The following is a 21,888-nucleotide window of genomic DNA, read 5'->3' as shown; positions in this document are numbered from 1 at the left end:
TACACACACATACTGTATATATATATATATATATATATATATAAAATTTGCACAATATATATATAAGTATATATATTAATATAATATAATATTAGTATAATATAATACAATATAATATAATATAATATAATATATAACATTAAATTTAAATACATTTAAATAAACACATCATAAATGTAATTAAATATATACAAATTTACACAATGTCTGTTGCTCGACAAATCTCTTATATAATGTCGATCTATGAGAAAGTAAAGTTAACATGAACCACAATTCTTGACTTAATCCATTTGAACCAAGTAATTGATTGGAGTTGATTGGAATTTATTGGTACTGACTGAAAAATGTAAACATTTTCAGGTGGCTATTTCGTACCAAAAATGATCCAAAAACGTTTAAAATTGAAAATGCACTCTAAAGTTGAAACATCTGTTATTTGGCCAAGTGGGCAACTAATTCTATCACTAGTGTAAATACTGGATGCCGTACCTCTCTCTGGACCTGTGATGCTTTCTCCTCAGCCTGTTTCACCTGGTCTCTGAGAGAGAACACCTCCGAAAACCCTCCACTCATGCCTGTCGGGGTGACGAGTTTGCCCTCAAACGAGATGTTCTTTTGGGTATAAGCGTCCACCCATTCCCCTCCTCCTACCTCCAACGTACTGACGAAACCCTCAGCCGTCACCTCCTTCTCTACATCTTTTTCTGTGTCATTTTCTCCATCATTCTGCTCTACTTTCTGTGCCAGGCATGAATCAGCTGAGCTGTCAGGACAGAAGCAGGAAATGTACAGAAAATTTATTGTAGATAGATGTACATGTTGTGATGTATTTTTAGTGTATTACTAATGTACTTGAACTTGTGAGCTCTTGCTGCTCTCTTTGCAGATGAATTTCATATTGTGACTTTGTGTGTGTGCGTGTGTGTGTGTGTGTGTGTGTGTGTGTGACAGCCGCACTGCAGTACTCATCACTGATTCATTCTCATAATCATTTATTCAAAATCTCAAACTCTTTGGTTTCTCTCCCTCATTCACTCTCTTAGTCTCTCACAGTGCTCAAAAAAGCCTTTACAGTAAACACATAAATGTCACAGAAAAATAAACTACATAAAATAAAATAAAAAAACTTTAGTTATTAAAATTCATATTTAAAAATCAATAATAAATGCACATAACAAACCCCATTCATTAGAGAAGAGAATTATGCTAGTAATTGTTTTTTTCAGTCCTGTTTTGACATGTGGTGCGGAAATGTGTGTGTTTGGGCAGATTTACAACTCAAATCAGACAATTTATTGAGAGATGCATTAGAATATCAAACTGTGCCTATGCAAAATGATTCAGCACATTTTCTAAATTTTTAACTGTTTATAATCATCTGTTCTCACTAAAATAGAGATTGAATTAGATTCATAAAGTCAAAGAAACCTTGATGTCTTAAAATAGCTGTAAGGCAACAGTGGCTCATCTCGCTGCCAAAATATTTGGATAAGATGAAATACACAGTCATTAATGTTTCATGTTGCTGTGAAACACTTTCATAGCTGCTAAATAGTTTTAGCGAGAGTGTCCATTGAGACAGATTATGGCTGAATGCTTCAGCGGTCACGCCGGCCTTATTAACAGACAGAGTTTGCGATGCTCAGTGGCTGAGTTATCTTGTTTGTGTTTGATTGACAGGCCATGTGGCCAATCACCTGGCTCGCTGCTGCTCCAGCATCTCCAGTTTCTCAGAGAGCTGCTTGTTGTCGTTCTTTAGAGTCTGACACTCGTCCTTCAAGGAGCGACACTCCTCCATCAGCTGGTCCATGTCACCTGTCCGATCACAAAATAAGAACAGATGTCAGTAGAAGTAGGGAAAAAACGTAAATTCAGAATAGCATACTAGCATTTTACTATGTCCGCTATTCTAAATTTGTTTAGAAATGGAATGCTACCATATTTTGCAAGAAATACCTGCATGATCAACAAAATCAAATTAACCAAATTGCAAATATACTATGAAAATACAGTATTCACTGTAGTCACATTTTCTGAACAAAAATTCTAGCATACCAAAGTTGCAAAAATTTGCACTTGAATAATAATACACTATCGTTCAAAAGGTTAGGTTCTGTGAGATATTTTATTGTTTTTGAACAGTCTCATATGCTCACCAATGCTGCATTTATTTGAAAAAAAAAAAGTAAAATTGTGAAAATATTCTTGCAATTCAAAATAACTGTTTTTGTTTTAAAAGATTTTAAAATGTAATTTATTCCTGCGAATGAAAAGCTGAATTTTCAGCATCATTACTCCAGTTTTCCATGTCACATGATCCTTTAGAAAACATACATATATGCTTATTTGCTGCTCAAGAAACATTTATTATTGCTTAATATTTTTGTGGAAACATGATATATTTTTTCCAGGATGCTTTGTATTTGAGACAGTTTAAAAGAACAACACTTATTTGAAATAGAAGTCTCCTGTAACATTATGAATGTCTTTACAGTCACTTTTGATCAATTTTATGCATCCTTGCTGAATAAAAGTTTTAATTTATAAAAAAAAATGTAAATTAACAAAAAAAAAATTTGACAGTATACATAACAATAACCGATTTAAAGTCATATACTACATTGTAGTCACATGACCTTCATTGCATATCTACTTAAGCGATCATGTAATTATTTTTCATCAAATTTTGCGCAAATGCATCTACATTTTTAGCAGTAGGATCAAACTGTGTCCAAGCATACACTGCAAAAAATGCTTTTCTAGCTTAGATCTTTTGTCTTGTTTCCAGACAAAATATCTAAAAATTCTTAAATCAAGAAGGATTTTCTAGTCAAGTAAAAATTATTGTCTTGTTTTCAGAAAAAACAAGTCAAACTTAAGTGAGTTTTTGCTTGAAACAAGCAAAATAATCTGCCAATGGGGTAAGCAAAATAATCTTGTTTTCTGTTTGAAATAAGATTATTTTGCTAACAATAAAAATAGTACAATCGAATGTTAGGTGTGCGTCAGGGAGCGTCATCAGTGGCGCGCGAGATGGGGGGATGATAATGTAAGTGACGTTGTGTTTTGATGTAAGTGACATTTTAATGTTTTGTTAGTCTAGCCCACGAGACGCGCCGCTGCTGCGTTATTCATTCAAAATATTAAAGAAATATAGTATATCAATGCGTAGAAAATGTTGATTAGGTTCAAACCGAAACCAAGCCATTCACACAGAACGCAAATTCAGCGCATTTTTTAGACGGATAAATATGACTGCTGCACTCGCGTCTCACCATGCAAAGATAAAACAGTTTAAACTTTTAGAAAACACGTCACGAATTTGTGGAGGTTTATTCCTTTTCACTGTGTCTCATATGTTTTAAAAGGCAATCTGTGTGAATGGCACTTCGGCTCTTTGTATTAAGCAATGCATAAACACATGATGCTGTTCTGTACATAATTGTTTATGCAATTTACGAAATTATATTTGATTTATATGAGAATTTATACGTAATGCACGTTTTTTATAGACAGTTATTTCCTTGCGTTGACAATTTAATGCGCTGCATTATTTTGCTCATTGAATTTAATTTAATGCGCTGCATTATTTTGCTCATTGCGCCCTCCTGTGGCCTCGGGAAACAAGCCAAAAGATTAAGACCTATTTAATCTGCATATAAAACATTAGAAATTAGATATTTGTTTAATTTTTTACTGTTACTGTTGACTGTTAAAACAAAAAATATTTGTTGTTTGTCACAATAAATTGGGTTAATTTAAAAATACAGTGGTTAAATAAAAAAAAAAATTCTATTGCTCTTTGTTTTAAAAAGGGTTATAAAAAATGTAAATAATTATCGATACCGACCGATATGAAACATTATATCGTTGATAAATTTTTTAGCTATATCGCCCAGCCCTACCAGGGAGCCGTAAATACACACCAAACCCTGCAACTAGTCTCCATGGAAACAACCCATTCTGCTCTCTTCCCGCTGCAGCAGTCTGACCTGTCAATCAGGAGTCATGTTTGCCTTGCACGTCCCCCATGGTGCAACGTTCAACCCCCGATAGCATAGGCTCTAATCTAGAAGGAATCTCACTTGCAAACAACTCTGCACTCTGTCTCTGCCAGGCCTGAATGTGTACGTGGTTTAAATAACCATCAGTCGCATCTGACCCCAGATCAGAGGTAACATGCATGCATCAATCAGAGGCTCTGATGTGTTCGTGTTCAACACTGCTTAGCGATCAGCGCATCTGACCGCACGACCCCACCAGCAGTAATCGCTGGTATGTTGTTTTTATTGCAGATCTTAATATAGTAAAGCTCTACCGGCATTAAGGGAGCAGAAAGCAGCCCCGGCGCCCTTAGAGGCAGAGAAAGACATCAACACCAGACAAATGGGGCTCCGCAGAGGTCCTGCACTCTGTCAGAATGTCAAACAGACACTCAGACACTGAAAGAACCTGTAAGACACTCGCATTTGTCAGTGACAATGCATTCTGGGTAATATCAGAGTACTGTGTCGTATCAGGCAATGGGGAAGAAAAGTTGATAAAACGTCTGTATCGCTCTACAGGGTTTATTTGCTATCAGCATCTGTCAGTACTGTTGGAATGAGGTTATGTGAGATAAAAAAAAGTCTTGCTGGAGAAATCTCAGCTGGCTAACGTACAGAAACTCAAATGAGGTCTGGAAAAAATTGACTCCACTGAGCATGTAACTTTGCATGTGTGTGGAATAAGATGGATTATACCCCAAAATTATAGATAAGCAGACCCACAGAAATGCATACATTTGATTTTCTATCATGGTGAACCATATGTTGTTTTTATATTTAACTAATAAGTATAGAAACCTTTATTATTTTTATATTGATAATTTATATGTTGTAATGATATTAGCATAGTATCACTTAAGCCTCACATAAACATTTTTGCATGTTAACATTTTCATTAAGGCATTATTTAGTATGTTTTTAAGCCCAATGTTAAGTATTTTTATATATATTTGTATATTATAGTTTTAATATTTGTAATTAGCTTCATTTTTATATTTTCTTTTTAATTTCAGTTTTGTGTTTTTATGATTTTTATTAGTTTCTGTTGTATAAATATTTTTATTTAGCTCTGATTTATTTATTTTTTTATGTTTTTTTTTATTTTAGTATTTTAACTTAAACTTATTTAACTTTAACTTATTTTCAGCAACATTTCTAATTTTCATTTATTTATATATTTTCATTTATTTATTATTCATTTATTTATTTTTTAAGTTTAGGTTTTTCATCTAATATTTATACTTTTAATATATATTTATATATAATATATTTATACCAGTTTTTAATAGTTTTTATTTTAGTTAACAATAATAACTCTGATTAAGCAAATTTTCCTTAATGGTGATTTGTTGCCAAATTTGTGATTTCAGGTTTTCCTTGAAAAATTTGTAGTCCACAATAGGCAAAATCCACACACTGACACTCACATACAAATACACACACACAAAATCTGTCTTTCTCTTAATTAATTACTTGTGTATGTAATTCTTAAATATAGAAACCTGAAATAGACATTTGCATTCACACTATTTCACACTTCTTAGCTTCTGCATTTGAGCACATCCAAACAAACATATGGGAGCACGATAGCACACACACACCCTCATGGAAAATGGGCCCATCCTGCCAATTGCAGAGAGTTGTTTTGGAGGGGTGTGAGTGTGTGCTGTATTATTTCCTTGTTGCACCATCTCACCGCTCATTAAAGGTCATTTACATTTACTCCATACATTACCACAGTTTTTAAGAGTGTGTTGAGTTTCATACGAGTGAACAGGGTTAACTAGTCCCATTCATTGTGGAGCACATTATACTGGTGTCCCTAACTAACAGGACATCCTTGACCAACCAGTCTCATTAGAAAGATCAAGCTGGACAACAAGGCTTCACTAATGTCTAGCAAACAGCATGGCTCTGTTGATCCACCAGCCAGACCAGGACTAGCCAGTATAACCTACGCTTCAAGCTGATATAAACTGGTCTTTTTATCTGGGATATCTCCATTGGGAGCCTGTAGTGTGGTGGGAATCAGACCTTCTCCTGCTGCTTTCTCCTCCTCTTCCCTGCGCTGGTTCTTCATGCTGATTTCAGCCCGCAGTGTGGTGAGCTCCAGCTCGTACTCCTGCGTGGTGCCGCGCAGACGCTCCAGTTCGGCGCGCAGACGGCACAGTTCCTCCTGCAGCAGGGCGATGTCATTCTCCCGCTCGGCTGCGGCCTCCTCCGCCGCCTGCTGCAGCTCCTGCACCTCCTCCTGCGCCACACGCAGCTCCTCCTGCGCCTCCCACAGCTCGCTGGCCTTCTCCTCCTCAAGACTGTCCAGTTCCTCCTGCACCGAACGCAGCTGAGCTGTGGGTCAGAAACAGGAACACAACAATATTTTCAACTAAAAATTGAGTAACAAAAAGTATTGCAGTACAGTGATGGCATAATATGGTAATACAGTGGTACTGTGATATGTACAAAAGCATGAAATAAAACCATATTCATATAGCATGGCATTCACATGGTACTCTTAGGTAATACCATGGTATTGAAGTGTGTTATTAGGAAAGAAGTGAGAAAAAAGTATCCTTAAGTGCCTAAAAAGTTTTAAAATTTAAAATCAGACAAAATAATAAAGGATAAATGATAAACTGATTCGGGCAGCACAGGTTTAATTTTTTGTGTATGAATGAATATCTAAAAAACAACTTCTGTTTTCACCTAATGACGCTTTATACTGCCTAATTTTTCTCAATAGTATCTAAAACAGTATGCAGGATACAAAAATTGACACTTTAAACAGTGGGATGATACACATTTTATTTCTGTTTGTGATGTCCATTTTTTATTTTGGAAATAAAATTAAATAGTAATAAAAAAAATTACACAAAAAAAATTAAAATATATATATATATATATATCTAATTGACATTGGTGTAAAAACCTATTAAATCTTGAAAAAAATATTGTTACCTAAAACTAAAACTGTAAAAGAAATGTGGTACTTGAATTAAAGTTGAAATAAAATAAAATATAAAAATAAGATAAACAAATGTAAACTTGAATTCAAATAAAAAATAGAAATGTTGTCTTGGAAAAATTTAAATACAAATGAAATAAAAAATATATATATATAATAACAAGGAACATATCAAATTACTAAATTTAAAACAAAAATTGGCAATATAAAATAAAAGCTAATTCAAATACCTCACATATGCGGGTCATCTGGATATTTAGTGTACACAGAAAAAGTGGATACTATGTACAGCATACACAGTATATACTGCAGAAATGGTAGGAGTAGTATGCTATTTCAGAATATGTATGAAAGTAGGTGCATACACTTCTAAAACCTTATGAGTTGACAACTAACTAATAAAATCCATGCAACATTTACTGTATATATGTGCTGTTTAAGGACCATTTGAGGTCTATAATCAGCCACTTCACTGAAAACCAAGGACATTTGAAGTGAAAAATACAAGCCTTCGATTCACGTCTCATTACAGCATTCACTCAGCACGTCCAGCTGACAAGTAGCAAAAAAAATGTCAAAACCTCTCAAACTAACCACACAAAGTGTGAATTTTAGTCTGCAGGGGCTTCTGGAAAACTATAATCAGTCTCCTTCTTGCAAGGCGGGAAAACAGATGGTAAAAAAAAAAAAAAAAAAACGCTTTGGCACAGGCTGTGATTAAACCGAAGAGCCGTTTCTTCAGCGTGTGAATCTGATTCTGGCAGTGGTTTGTTGTGTTATTCATATCTGTGATTCCATTACTCATGATGGTACCTCGGCACAGCCCGTGCACTTCTGCAAACGCTGGTTTACATTGCCTCCTCACAGTTCATTTAATTTAATTACAGCACAGCCGCTGAGAGAGTGAAAGGGAGCCACTGGGGAAGTGAACAACAATTCCATCATCTCTGCTTTTCCCATTTCTCACACTGGCCCTCTCTACTCCCTCTTACACCCAAGTAGCACTCGACCAAACTACTGGAAACGAGATGTTCAGGGTTGAAGGACTAGTTACCGGACTGATTGAGATAATCTCCATCATGATACAATTCAATTCAATTCAATTCAAGTTTATTTGTACAGCGCTTTTCACAATACAAATAATTGCAAAGCAACTTTACAGCAAATTAAGTTTCTACAATATTTAGTGGTAGCTCATCAGTGTTGACTGTCAGTCAATGTACATATGGCAGAAATGTACGGAAAAATACAATCACAGATAACACTGAGTTTGAATACAAGAAGACCTTGCAGGAGTGTTTGAACATGACGTGCAGAGAGTAATGCAATTAGCTGACATTATCAATTTTAATGTATTCATAAAGATAATGAAGCTGTATTGGAACAAAGGTACATCGGCAATGTTCAAAATACAATGTGAGCTCACTGCATTCTGCATAGTATATAGTGCATACTGAAAAAAGTACCCAGTGCATTGTACTATAATGTATATTGCACATTGTGGCAAATGTTATCTGGGTAGTAGTACAACAGTATATTGAGTAGCACTATGTGTAGTATAATATTTCCAACCATAGCAAATGTTTTCTATTTTTAATACTGCACAAAGATATGAATATGCAAATAGCCTCTTCAAATCATCTGTGGTCTGTGTTGAAATCATGAAACAGCTTGATATATCAAGAATGTTTATTCAATAGTGATGGACACAGCTGTTATGCAATATGCTAAATGTAAGAGGATATTTTTGCTGCTTGATGACTAAGTATAATAATTTATATCTGTCATATTTAAAGTCTAAAGTTAATTTTATTTATTTTATCTTTAGAATTGTGATGCGTTCACATCTGCTTCTGTTTCTAATTGTAGAAATGTTTCTGTTCACCTTGAAGTCTCTGGATCTGTCTCGTAAAGCTCTCGGCCTGGTGGGCGCTTGCCAGCCGCTCTTCCTCCAAAAGACCTACAAAGCAAAACAATTACATTAAATGGCGACTGGAGAGACATGAGTAATTATTAACTTATCACTGGCATCCGACAATATTAACAAGCCAGGAATGTTTGTGTGAGGGCATGACTGGAGGAACAGGTGGTTTGGCGGTCAGTGACAGCTGAGCATGCTCAGAGGGAACTCCTCGGTGATGATGTCACACCCTAAAAACAGACCCCATTAGCATACGCACCCTGAAGCTCGTTGTAGCTCTCCTCGTGTCGTTGTGACACCTCTCTGGTCTCCTCCAGCTCCAGGAGCAGCTGCACCACCTGCGACCTCAGCACCTCCAGCTCATCTTCGTCATCCACTCCTCTCTGCTCCTCTCTGTCCCCCTCCTTCTCCTCCTCCGCCGTCTCCTCCTTCACCTCCTTCTTCTCCTGCTCATCCTCCTGCCCCTTCTCTCCGTTTCCAGCCTCCACCTCCTCCTGGTCTCTCTCCTCGTTGTCCTCCAGTGAGCCTCGCTCTTTGGCTGTCATTTCGCTGCCTATACCCGGCCGCTCTGCTTTCAAGTCACACACATCATCTGAGACAGAAAAAAAAAGAGATCAAAGATAAATGAATCAGTCAATTATACATAATAATTTATTCAAAATTTGTTCAGCTGCCAGATATATGAAATAGTGTCTTCGCACACATTAAAATAATGTTAACTCACGTTATATTTCACAGATAAATGCAAATAAAAATAATACTATATATATATATACATATCTATATCTATATATACATACATACTGTATATATATATATACATATATATATTTTATTTTATTTTTTGCCAGAAATACTGTGAATTGAACTTAACTTTTCAATTCTTCTCTGCTCTAATAAACATTAGCTCATGCCACGAAATGGCATTTAAAAGTTGTCTCGCTGTCATTCCCACATTCTCTGTTTGAAAAGGAGATGTGCAGCTATGCATGTCCCACACCCCCACCCCCAGCTTCCACCTGTCATCTCTAGTGAGAACCTACTAAATCCATCCAGTCCAACACCTTCATCTGAGGAACCTCTTCATATGACTTTCTTCTTTCAGACGAATACAATCGGAGTTATATTAAAAAATGTCCTGGCTCTTCCTAGCTTTATAATGGCAGTGGATGGCTGTTGATTTTTTTGAAGTCCACTAAACTGCATCCTTCCATCATAAAAAGTATAAGAATTGTGTGTGAGAGTATAATTATATAAATATAAATTATAACTACTACTATTTTTATAAGTATTGTTATTAATAAATTATTATATATGAATATGAATAGATACATAATTACAGTGGTATCTTAAAGTATTAGCTGAATCAGTGATATATGTCTATAATATCACAAGGCAAATGTAAATTGGATAATGCTTTTGAACGACGTGAGGTCCACACACAGGACACAGAGACAGTCAGCAATGCAAGACCTGACTAGACGATTCACCTCTCTGATCCTCTTAGATCAGATGCCTGCGTGGGATTAGCGGAAAATTAATTGTCTTGCCAGCAACACCTCCCCCTCCATTCCTCCGTTTATCTTTCTACCATTCACTCCCTCTTTCTCTTTTTCCCTTGTTTGTTTTCTCTCACTTCCCTCTCTCTTCCTGAATGATATATATTCCCCTGTAATGAGCCCTGTGCTGTATTATTGATCATGCTTTGCAGATTAAAGTCTTTCAAACATCTATTAAATAGTAATGAACCAGTGGGGAAACACACACACATACAGGCAGAAGCAGCAGCATAGGCAGGGTCTTGAGCTTTAAAGGATTATAGGCAGCTTTGATAGCACCCAATCAGCTTTATCCAGCGTATCTGAGCTATGAATTATTCTGTGGGGACAGAGAATTATTTTTACACGCAGACAGACATCTGGATCAATCACTGGACACGCAACGCACATCGCAATCATGCAGCATTCCTCAGGACGAATAAGGCAAAGCAGTTACACAACTGAAGCCTCAGTGGTTTTCTGAATTAGTACAAAGTAGTGCTGTCAGTCTATGATCTTTGATACACAACTATTATATATAATGTTTTAAAATATTTAAAGGAATAGTTCACTCAAAAATGAAAATTTGCTTAAAATGTACTCACTCTCAGGCCATCCTAGATGTTGATGAGTTTTCTTCATCTGAACAGATTTGGAGAAATTAAGCATTACATCACTTGCTTACCAATGGATCGTCTGCAGTGAATGGGTGCCGTCAGAATGAGAGATCAAACAGCTGATAAAAACATCACAATTATCCACAAGTAATCCACACAACTCTAGTTAATCAATAAATGTCTTTCGAAGTGAAAAGCTGTGTTTGCAAGAAACAAATCCGTCATAAAGGCATTTTAACTTTAAACCATTGCTTCTGATGGCACCCATTCACTGCAGAGGATCCACTGGTGAGCAAGTGATATAATGCTAAATCTGTTCTGATGGAGAAATAAACTCATCTACATCTTGGATGGTTTGAGGGTAAGTAAATTTTCGAGGACAATCTCATCTCATTGATGTTAGAAACATGCAACATCTCAATTTCGAAAAATTGACACTTAAGACTGGTTTTGTGGTCCAGGGTCACATATTATAAAGCACTATCTAACACTACTCAGAACACAAAACACATGTGAATTGTGAACTGATTTTTTTCTCTTGTAATAACATCATGCACCATATGTGTAATGGCTGACATAACAGAGGCCTCACTTCCTGTTGAACTCAGATTCTTGTGATTTTCTCATGTATGACGATTCCTCATAAAAACAGCCCAAGAATAGGCATCTTTGTTCAACAGACATAGTTCAGGAGAATGCAAGAGTCTGTTCCTTAACTTGTGTCATTTTGCCTGATTACAATTCCATGATGGAATCTACAGCAGCTGCATAAAAATGAACAAGAAATGCATTATGTGGAATATAAACCCATCTCTGAAATCAGAACATTCATTTACAAAACAACTGACACAATTAATTTGCAAATGAGCACTTTGGAGATAAAAATCAAATGAAACTATTTCAGACCATGTCCAGAGGCTCATATTTTAATCCTAATATCACGAGTGGCATTAAATGTTGACGTGCAAAGAGTCCCATCACAAACACAGACAAATATAGATCTCGTCTGGTTCTCAGAGTTCCCATGAGCTCAGAAAATTAATATCATTCTGGTCACAAGCGTGGCTTTGGGATCGGCCAGCGGCGCTGGTGGAAATCCAGTGTGATTTCTCAACATAACAAAAACAACATCAATCAAACACTGATATATTCAAATGTGTTGCACCCTTTCTAGTTATGTTATCGCCTGACCTGTCAATCATAATGTCAATGCTGTCAGCAGTCAATCAGAGTGACATGATCTCAATGAGGGAGTAACTTTTTTAAATACATAAAGAAAAACTATTTCAGGGTTCTTCAACAGGGGGTCTATGACCCCTAGGGGGTCCACAGCAGTACTGCAGGGCAAAAATATATATAAAACAAAATAGAACAAAATAAAATAAAATTCAAACCATAACCAATTTATAAATAATTAAAATATTATATGCAATTAAAATATTTAATCAATTTCAAATTTAACATAATGACTCTACATATCAGAAATTATTATTTAAATGCATTTTTAATGTAAACATCATAAAAGAAGTAAATACAACATAATAGTATCATATGCATGTTATTATGGGCATTTCTATTTAAAATGCAACACTCGCTTTTAGTTCTTGGCCTGAAAGACCCCTATTATACACTAACTTCACGTATATATGCACTTTCTGTCCATGATCAGCCTGTGTCTGGCTAAAATCCAGACTGTGACATCAGTTTCCTGTTTATAGCGCTGTTCTCACTCCCAATGCTAGCCGAGGGTAACATTACACTGACCTTAACCTTAACACACACATACATCCTTCAACACGCCTTTCAGCCTCAAAGTCTCAAGCTATACATAAAATCCAAAAATAATATTTAAACACTTAATCTAATGCAGCCTGTCGCCACCATATGAGCTGCACTGAAAATAAGAGTCTAAACATCATTCATAAACTGAGCACAGCGCTGGGAAGAAGAAAGATGATGGACACAGTCACAATAGTCTCCTGGGAAATCAAGGAGCAAAAACCTTCAGCACACGTACATTCACAAAACACAAAGACTAACCTACAAAACCAGACTCTTGCACAAACGCTTAAGGCATTTTCTACTTAAGTTGCATTCCTCCTCATTATTAAAGCATGACTGCAATGCAGCGAGCTGTTTTTCCATATAAACTCGTGCCAAAAACAAGCACTACAGCTGCAGTGTTGTGCAGAGGTTAAAGTGCTCCAAAATGCATCTTCAGTAATGGGTCAAAAGTTGCACTTGTCAATGTTAAACAGCTGCTCATAAAGTCAAGTGGGCTCCTAGAGCGTCAGCTGCAGGGTTCTGACTGAGGGAAGTGATGCGGTCGGTGTTTGGTGTTGTATAAGCCTGCAGTAAGAGAGGACCCAGACTGAGCTGGCTAAACGGTGCCTGTCAGTTAATAAACTGACAGCTCTGGTGAAAAACAGATGCATGGGAAAGGGGTCTGAAACTGTCACCTACAGGGACCTTCAAGTGAATGTACACAAAAAACAATCCTAATAATGGGTGCTGTGGTGCTTTTGGGGACAGTTTCCCCAAAAAATGAATTTTTTTTCATGATTTTCTCACATTTATGTTGTTCCAAACCTGTATGACTTACTTTCTTCTGTGGAACTCAAAAGAATACGTTTTGCAGAATGTTCATGCTGCTCTATTCCATTCAATAAATGTAAATGGTGACAGGGTTTTTTCTCCATATATCCAACTTCATCAGCATACATACGTGCAGTATATGCATGTAAAGTGATATAGGCCTATACTATACAGCAAATTTCAACTGCTTGATTGTTCATATAGTCGAAAAATCTAAACAATATTATTTCCCAACTCTAATTTGTTAAATACAACTGTAAAGCATGAAGATAATTTATAATCATGATTTTTTTTTTTGTAAAGCTGCTTTGACACAATGTGCATTTCCAAAAAGCGCTATACAAATAAAATGTAACTATAAAATATAAAAAATAGCACCATAAAAGTAGCCGACAAAACCCTTCTAAGTCGCTTTGAGTGAGAAAAAGGGCAAAAACTATAAAATTATCCAATAATAAAATTTGCACTTCTGCATATTCAGACTTGACATAGTTGCAAGACACATGATAACTAACTGCAATTTGGCATTACTGACATCAAGCCTGGCATGACGTGCCATTTTGAATCTATGCCAATAAAATTTGAGTTTAAGTGTAGAGGGGAAAAATATAGGAAAGTCACATGAAATACTTTTATGGTGCCATTTTTGTCCATTTTAGATCTCCACGTGTCCACATGACATTCTGTGAAACACCTCCTTTTCTGTTTCACATTGACAATTAAAGTGCCCCTATTATGGGTAATGAAAGGTTCATATTTTGGTTTTGGGAGTCATCAACAACAGGCTGACATGCATGCAAGGTCAAAAAACACTTTCATTGTCTTATAAAATGCATTTATTTTTACCTTACTTGCTCAACGACTCCCAAACAATTCACTCAATGATTCATTTTTCCAAACCCCTCCTTTGCGTGACGCTAATCTGCGGTGATTGGTCCGATTGGTCTCATTTTCATTTCATCTCGCCTGTAATGCCTGATAAAGCAGCGTTTGTGAGCGCAGTGCTGCTTTGTGTACAACGCTACCGGGGAAACCATTATTTTTACCGCTCCAAAAGCGGCACCTAGTGGCAAATAATGAATTTGCATTTTCATTCAGACCAGCGCGAAAAGACCAACAAGTGGGCAGGCAATATACTAATGTTTCATGTTGACGTCAACATGAAACGGCTTGGGATTCGTTTTAAAAACGACTAGTTTCAATGATTCAGAGTCGACTCTTTCTTTTGAGAGACAATAACTTCATACACGGTGCACTTTCAGATTTAAAACTTTGCAGGATGTTTTCATTCACTTAGAGCTGTGTTACACACTGCATGAAAGGTAATTTTCGAAAATCCATAATAGGGGCACTTTAAGTAATATGAGATTGGAAAGGCATGAAAGTTCATAAATAATTAACAAAGTTCCCTATTTTTCTAAAACGTTCTTGTAAGAAACAGCACTGGAATAATCTGGAATAATCAACAATCTTTCATATAGCCTTGTAGTGACAGGAAAATGAGTCATTTCAGAGACGTAGAAAGTTTTGATTAAATATCATAAAAGGCTTTTTTTTCCCATTACAATAATGTGCACTGATGAATTATGCACAATAAGGACATTTATTAAGCAAGAAAACAGGGCCAATTTTGGCAAGCACACATTGCAGAGAGCAAAGGAGGGTGTTGAGTGACATTTTCTACATTGCGATCTGTCCAAAAACATGCATTAAACAATGCTTGTATAGCCCTACCAGACTCATACGTAAACACATACTAACATAATGTAAATCAGCATCCGCTCGCAAGAATAGACCTGTGTTTCAGGAATATTAATGAGGCCTAACAGGTGGGGGAGGTGCATTATAAAAAAACACCCCAATTATGTATCCATGCCTGCTCTCTTCTCCTCTATTGTGCAACTGTTAATTAGTTCTCATTAAGTGATGACAACCTAGACATCACCACAGCAGCAGAGAGCATCACATCAGACTTTGATACAAGCATGAGTAAGTCAAAACGAAAGTGTGTTCCATCTGTCGATAATTATTTAAAGGGGTCATATGATGTTGCTAAAAAGAACATTATTACGGCGGGCTTGAGTGAGCGGCGGCCGGTGGATTCGACGAAGGAGCAGCCGGCGGGCTTGCGGCAACCACATGTGACGACCACGGGCTGGATTCCGCTTCGTGCACGGTGAAAGCATGGATTTGAGACTTTAGTCTTTGCAACTTTACAGATCTTCTTTATGCACCAAGAGCTTGTAACACTCCAAAGAGAAAGGAAAAATTGAAATCGCATCATATGACCCCTTTAAAATCTATTGTGGAAAGCTTTATGCCATGTCCATGACCATGACCTATGTCCAAACTAAATTTTATCTGAAATTATCTTGTTTAAAGGGAACATTCCAGTGTTTCCAGCATGCAAAAATGAGGGGTTGTGACAATGTGGGTTGTAACTTTTGATTCATGGAAAAATGACACTGATAACCCAGTTCTTTTAAATGAATCATTCAAAAGGATTCACAAAACAGTCTTGAACTCACTAGTGATTTAGTGGTTTGAATCAAATTCACTCTGTCAGTAAATCATTCAGAGATGTTACAGAATCCACCTCACCTCACTGAACCGCAAGCAGTGATTTTTTTAGTATTATTTATATACTATTCATTTATATTATTTATTACATATTTATTAATATGTATTATAATTTAACATTAGCTTTTATTTTTATGTTTCTAGTTTCATTCTAGTTTAGGGTTTAGCAATTTTTTCTGTGCTTTTGTCATTTTTATTATTATTCTCTTTTGTATTTCTATGTAGCTTTAATTAGTTTTTATTTCAGCTTTAGTATTTTTAGTATTTCAAAATAAATTTTTGCCATCATTGTTACCAATTTTTTTATGCAAGTTTTTCATTTAATATTGATATTTTATTTTATTTCAACTTTATTTCCATTAATGAAAATGATTTTGAATAGTTTTAGCTAACAATAACAACACCGTGAGTCATTTGAAATGATTCAAAATGGTTACTGTCATGTAAAGGTTTGTAACTTGTTGTTCATATGACAATGTTTATTAAAAATACATATTCACAACATAGTTTCACTGCAATTAAATAGATATAAACATAAAAAAAACCTGTTCAGTGCTCTAGTAAGAAACTGTGAACTCAACTAGATAAAACACCTCTGAACAACCATCTTTAACAAACGATTCTGTATTTTATTTGGTTGTTTGTTCCTAAATGTTTCATTTTAATAGCCAGAGACTCCCTAGTCCTGAACAAAAGCACATACAAGATTTAGAACAAACCATATATATCCTTTATCTCTGTTGGTCCTGTTAGCACGATATCTGAGCTTTTCACCCACTGTGTGGTAGAGCCGTCCAGTCCGAAACCCTTACAGACACACATCATTGACCATTACACACACACGCAGACTGTAAGACAAGCCTCGCGTACAAAGAAGTCACACTGACTGTGTCCTTCCCAATCGGATTCAATTCTCTATAAACACAAGGGGGAAAACAGTCAAATCAAACGCTTTTTCTTAAAGAACAAGTGAATAAACCAAAGTGTCATAACACCATGAAGCTGGAATAAAAATTTGAATAGGAGACTGCATAACTGTGGCATAAAAAGGGTAAGAGTTGCGTTTAAGTGAGATATCACCGGGTCCCAGAAGCATTAGAGTGCTTTAAATGTGTGTGCGTGTGTGTGTCACATTTCTGGTGCAGTGAGGAGAGGCATGAATTATTCACGTCGACCCTATCCTGGCATGGAAGGAGGAAAGGTAGAATGAGAGGAGAGAAAGAGAAAGAGAAAGAGAAAGAGAAAAGGAGGAAAAAGGGAGACAGAGAGGAGAAAGCAGCACTGGAAAACGAGACTTGTTTTCAGACGCAAAAGGAGGAGCTGCATGACGTTCAAGTTTGCAGGAGTTCACGCGCTCTTGCCTTGTTGTCATGGTTACAAGTTACAACCCCCTGCCCAAGCCCCAATATTTCATACTGGTATCTTTTTGCATTTAACATGCATAAAAACTACATGCACAACCTCGTCATCGGAGTTATATAATGTAAAAAAAACACCAAACCAATCTTTCAGTGAACATTAAACGCTATACATTAGAACAATGGTGAACAATTATAATACTTTTACTTGGTGTAATGGTAATTGCAATGCATTAAAGGTGCTGTATGTACTTTTTTTGACTGCACTAAAGCACATTTAGGAAACATTATAAGTTCATGTACTTGTTTCTTTGAAATACAATGCTACAGCCAGCTATTCTACTTTGAAATGTGTGTTCCGTGTTGGAATGTCTGTTTTTGATTTGGACCGTGTGATTCCGCCCACTGCCAATTTACCAAATACCTGGGTTGCCAGTTGGTGGAAAATACAGCGTACTGCAGCCATTTCAAGCCAGCAAACAAACTGGATCACAGATCGCAGATTCCACCCAACCAAAAAAAAGCCTCGGCATCCATCTAAAAATATCTATGACCAGAGACATATTAAAATGCAGATAAATCAACTCATCAACTTACAGAGTAGGACTCGTCACCTTCCATTCTCAATTGCGCACTTTCCTGTTAAGTGTCCTCAACCTGGCAACCCGTGTGAGCTTCGTGTCTGAGGAGGAGGGGCAGAAAAAACAACTCTCTCCAATATTTAGAATTTAGACAGCAGTACCCATTTCAACCCCTAGCTGTCAATATTACATACTGCACCTTTAAGCACATGAATGCAAAAGTGATGCTTGAGTTGACATGGAACAGTCAGAAACCACCTAGTAGCCACACAGCAACATTACAAACCACTCAGATCACCTTAACAACCACATAGAAATGTCCTGGCAACACTCCAGCATAATGCCAGTGAGTTTTTGTCAAAATCTAGTGGGGTAATAATATTTTCCCCCCATCTATGCAATCTGGGTTACATCATCAGAAAAGTAATTTCAGATGTGGAGAAACTTTTGATGAAAGATTATGAAGAACAGCCTTTTTTCCTTTAGAACAATGATGAATTAGAGAAGTAAAATGGGTCATGTTCGGATTTAATGTTTTGAGAAAAAGCACACAAAACTCACACACACAGCAGAAAAATAGGAAGAAAGAAAAGTGAGTTGGATCTCTCAAACTCTCAAAGTTGGAGCTCTCTGTGGACTCCTTGAGCTCTTGCTCATGAGAAAGTTTTTTTCTGTGTGTGTGGGCCCTCACTTACCCGCGCGGCGCGTACACACTATCTCTCTCTGCATGTAACTTTTCTTGCTAACCGAGCGTGATCTCACTTGAACTGCTCTTGAGATTCCTGCCGTCAGCTCTTCTGGAACGTTCTAAAGAGCCACTCCTCACATCTGAGATGGGGTCAGCAAGCGACAGAGGGAGGAAACCCGCAGGAAGGAGGAGAGGAGGATTTGGAGGAAGGAAAACTGCAGTATGCCTTGTTTGTGTCATTTGGAGTTCAGACGTCAATGCATGTAAACCTCCACAACATATAAACAAGAACGAAGGAATGTTCTGGGTTCAAAATAAAAATTTGTGGCATGCTGTCACTTATCAAAGAAAATAACTTCAGTAGATCCTTCAGATTGTATAAACAAACAAAAAGTGTATAGTAAAAGCACACTTGAGGAAAAGTCTTTGCCGCAAGGCATTTCTAAAATGCTTTTGAGCTGCAAAGTTGTCCAAAATCTCATTTTAAATGACTATTCTATGTAGATGATATGTAAACAGTCCCTTTCTGGTATCTTTCTGCATTTTATGTGAAAGTAATAGGTTAAAGGAATAGTTCGGCTAAAAATTTTAATTAGCTGAAAATGGACTCGCTCTCAGGGCATGCAAGATGTAGGTGAGTTTGTTTCTTCATCAGAAATTTAGCATTACATCGCTTGCTCATCAACGGATCCTCTGCAGTGAATGGGTGCCATCAGAATGAGTCCAAACAGCTGATAAATATTTTTTTAGAACTGTTTTTGCTTTAAACTGTGCATATTTCTCTCCTGATTCTGACAAGATGTCTTTTTTACTGGAGAAAGCAGAAGACTTTTATTTTAGCCAAAAGCAACAGTTTGAAGTTAAAAACATCTTAATGATGGATTTGTTTCTAACAAACATGCAGATTTTTATTAACTGATGGACTGGAGTTGTGTGGATTATTGTGATGTTTTTATCATCTGTTTGGACTCTCATTCTGACGGCACCCATTCACATCAGAGGATCCTTTGGTGAGCAAGTGATGTAATGCTCAATTTCTCCAAATCTGTTCTAACGAAAAACAAACTAATCTACATCTTGGATGGGATGAGGGTGAGAAAATTGTCAGCAATTTCGATTTCTTTAAATAACTTTATGGTCATGACAAGAGTTGAAAATTTAGGCTAAATACACTTTGCACAGACAAGGTTAATAAGCATAAACTCAAACATTAAATTTGTGACTAGCATGATGCAACTACACTTGTCTCATACTGAGATGATGAGATGTATAATGTAGGTCTTGTTATACTTTCACAATAGTGTGTATTGTATTTGAACATTTTTCCTGTTGCAATGCACCATTGACTTCTATTGTGAGTGCAGATTTAACAAACTGAGAGACGAGTCGAAAACTGACTTCTCTATCAGAGTGAAAAGAAAAAAACAGACTGCATAGAAATTCCTAACATTCGATCTCTTGACGTTGATACTCACTGAAGTTTTCTAAGACAACTCGCATGAACAAAGACTCAAACAGGCATGAAATGAGAAAGGGCCTCTATATGTAAATGAACTGCGGTAGCAAAAAGTTTTGGGTTTGATTGGACCTATACTTTGTAAATGCTATGGCACCAAGAATGTGGGCGGTGAGAGAAAGAACGTGTGTTTTCATCATCCGGGGGCGGACAGGGAATGCAAGTGGCACTCGAATAATGTGGAACATGTGGGTGTCTGGTGGATGGAGGAGAGATAGGCAGCACCATCACTGCTGGCTAAACCAGCAGGGCATTTAGAAGGAATTGTCATGGAAGCACTGCAAATAAGGAGTGTGACATGGAAGTGCTGTGTTAAAATGATCCTCTCTTGCTCCCCAAACACCGTAGGAGCTTTTAAACCTCCTTCAATCTATCTCTCCATCTCAGGTCCACCTACAGAAGCATATGTCCCAATTTACTGCGGTAATACCATATAAGATCAAGTAAAACAATCCTTGTGCGTCTTGTCACAGGAGGCAAGGTTCTCTGGGAAAGGAGCAATGGAGATAGAGAAGGTGGGACTGAAGCTTTGAAGATCACATACGGCACTGCTTTTGATCAGACGCACAATTTAAAACAATCCCTCTAGTCCTCAGACAACAGATATTTAAGACATAAAAGCCCTTCCAAGGAGAAATCGGCAGCATTATATAAATGTATGCGCCCAAACACTCAAAACATAATAGTTTCATAACAACACCCCAGTGATCATGCAACATATCTGAAAGTCCGTATTTGGTTTCCCATCATCCCTCGCTGCACGTCTTCAAAGCCTTTCCATCTATGGTAACAAAGCTACTCCATTTACTTGCAAATATACAGCATGTGAAAACAAAACAGGCTTAATTTACAAGCAGACCACAGTACACCGAACGTGGTTGGTTGACAAGATTAGTTATGAGAAGCATGAGAATCAATGGTGTCAAAATTTGGTAAGTTTGGAAAGTTTGAATATGTTTAGGCACAAATGTTAATTGAGAGCTATGATTGAGGGTAATTCGTAAATAACTTTTTTTTAAAGATTATTATTATTATTATTATTTTGAATACTTTTCCTATCTCTTAATATGGAGAGGCAACTAATAAAAAAAAAAAAAGTTTATTCCCCCAAAAGTATTTAAAAATGTTATTATTGTTTCGTTTTGTGTTTTTTGCAATTCCATCTTTTAAGTTAATAAGAATAAGAATACACATAGATAGATAACAAATTCTTATTCTTATCATATTCTTATTCTTCTTATTATTGCAATTCCATTTTTAAGTTAATAAAAATAATAATAATACACATGGATAGATTAATAATAATAATAATAATAATAATACACAGATAGATTACAAATTATTATTATTATTTTTATTTTATTTTTTTGCAATTCCATTTTGAAGTTAATAAGAATAAGAATAATACACATGGATAGATTATTATTATTAATAATAATCCACATAGATAGATTAATAATAATAATAATAATATAATAACAATAAT

General features: G+C 36.3%; 1 protein-coding gene across 4 annotated transcripts in view; it reads right to left on the bottom strand.

Moving 5' to 3' along the window:
• The window catches only part of LOC107744995 (coiled-coil domain-containing protein 136-like), a 29,654-nt gene that overhangs the window by 6,427 nt on the left and 1,339 nt on the right, over positions 1-21,888 (bottom strand). For all 4 annotated transcript variants that reach the window (XR_001640550.1, XM_016558833.1, XM_016558831.1 and 1 more), the window contains exons 3-7: positions 9,189-9,521; positions 8,894-8,968; positions 6,081-6,392; positions 1,698-1,815; positions 490-763 (exon numbers count right to left, since the gene is read on the bottom strand). Coding sequence is in view for 3 of the 4 variants with exons in the window: in XM_016558833.1 (XP_016414319.1) it covers positions 490-763; positions 1,698-1,815; positions 6,081-6,392; positions 8,894-8,968; positions 9,189-9,521 (1,112 nt within the window). In the remaining variant the exon portion in view is untranslated. The remainder of the gene's footprint in view (positions 1-489; positions 764-1,697; positions 1,816-6,080; positions 6,393-8,893; positions 8,969-9,188; positions 9,522-21,888) is intronic.

Source organism: Sinocyclocheilus rhinocerous, unplaced genomic scaffold, assembly GCF_001515625.1.
Source record: "Sinocyclocheilus rhinocerous isolate Xijiao unplaced genomic scaffold, SAMN03320098_v1.1 scaffold2032, whole genome shotgun sequence".
NCBI classification, from domain to species: Eukaryota; Metazoa; Chordata; class Actinopteri; order Cypriniformes; family Cyprinidae; genus Sinocyclocheilus; species Sinocyclocheilus rhinocerous.
Note: the sequence above shows the minus strand (reverse complement) of the source record. Positions and strands in the feature narration are given on the sequence as shown.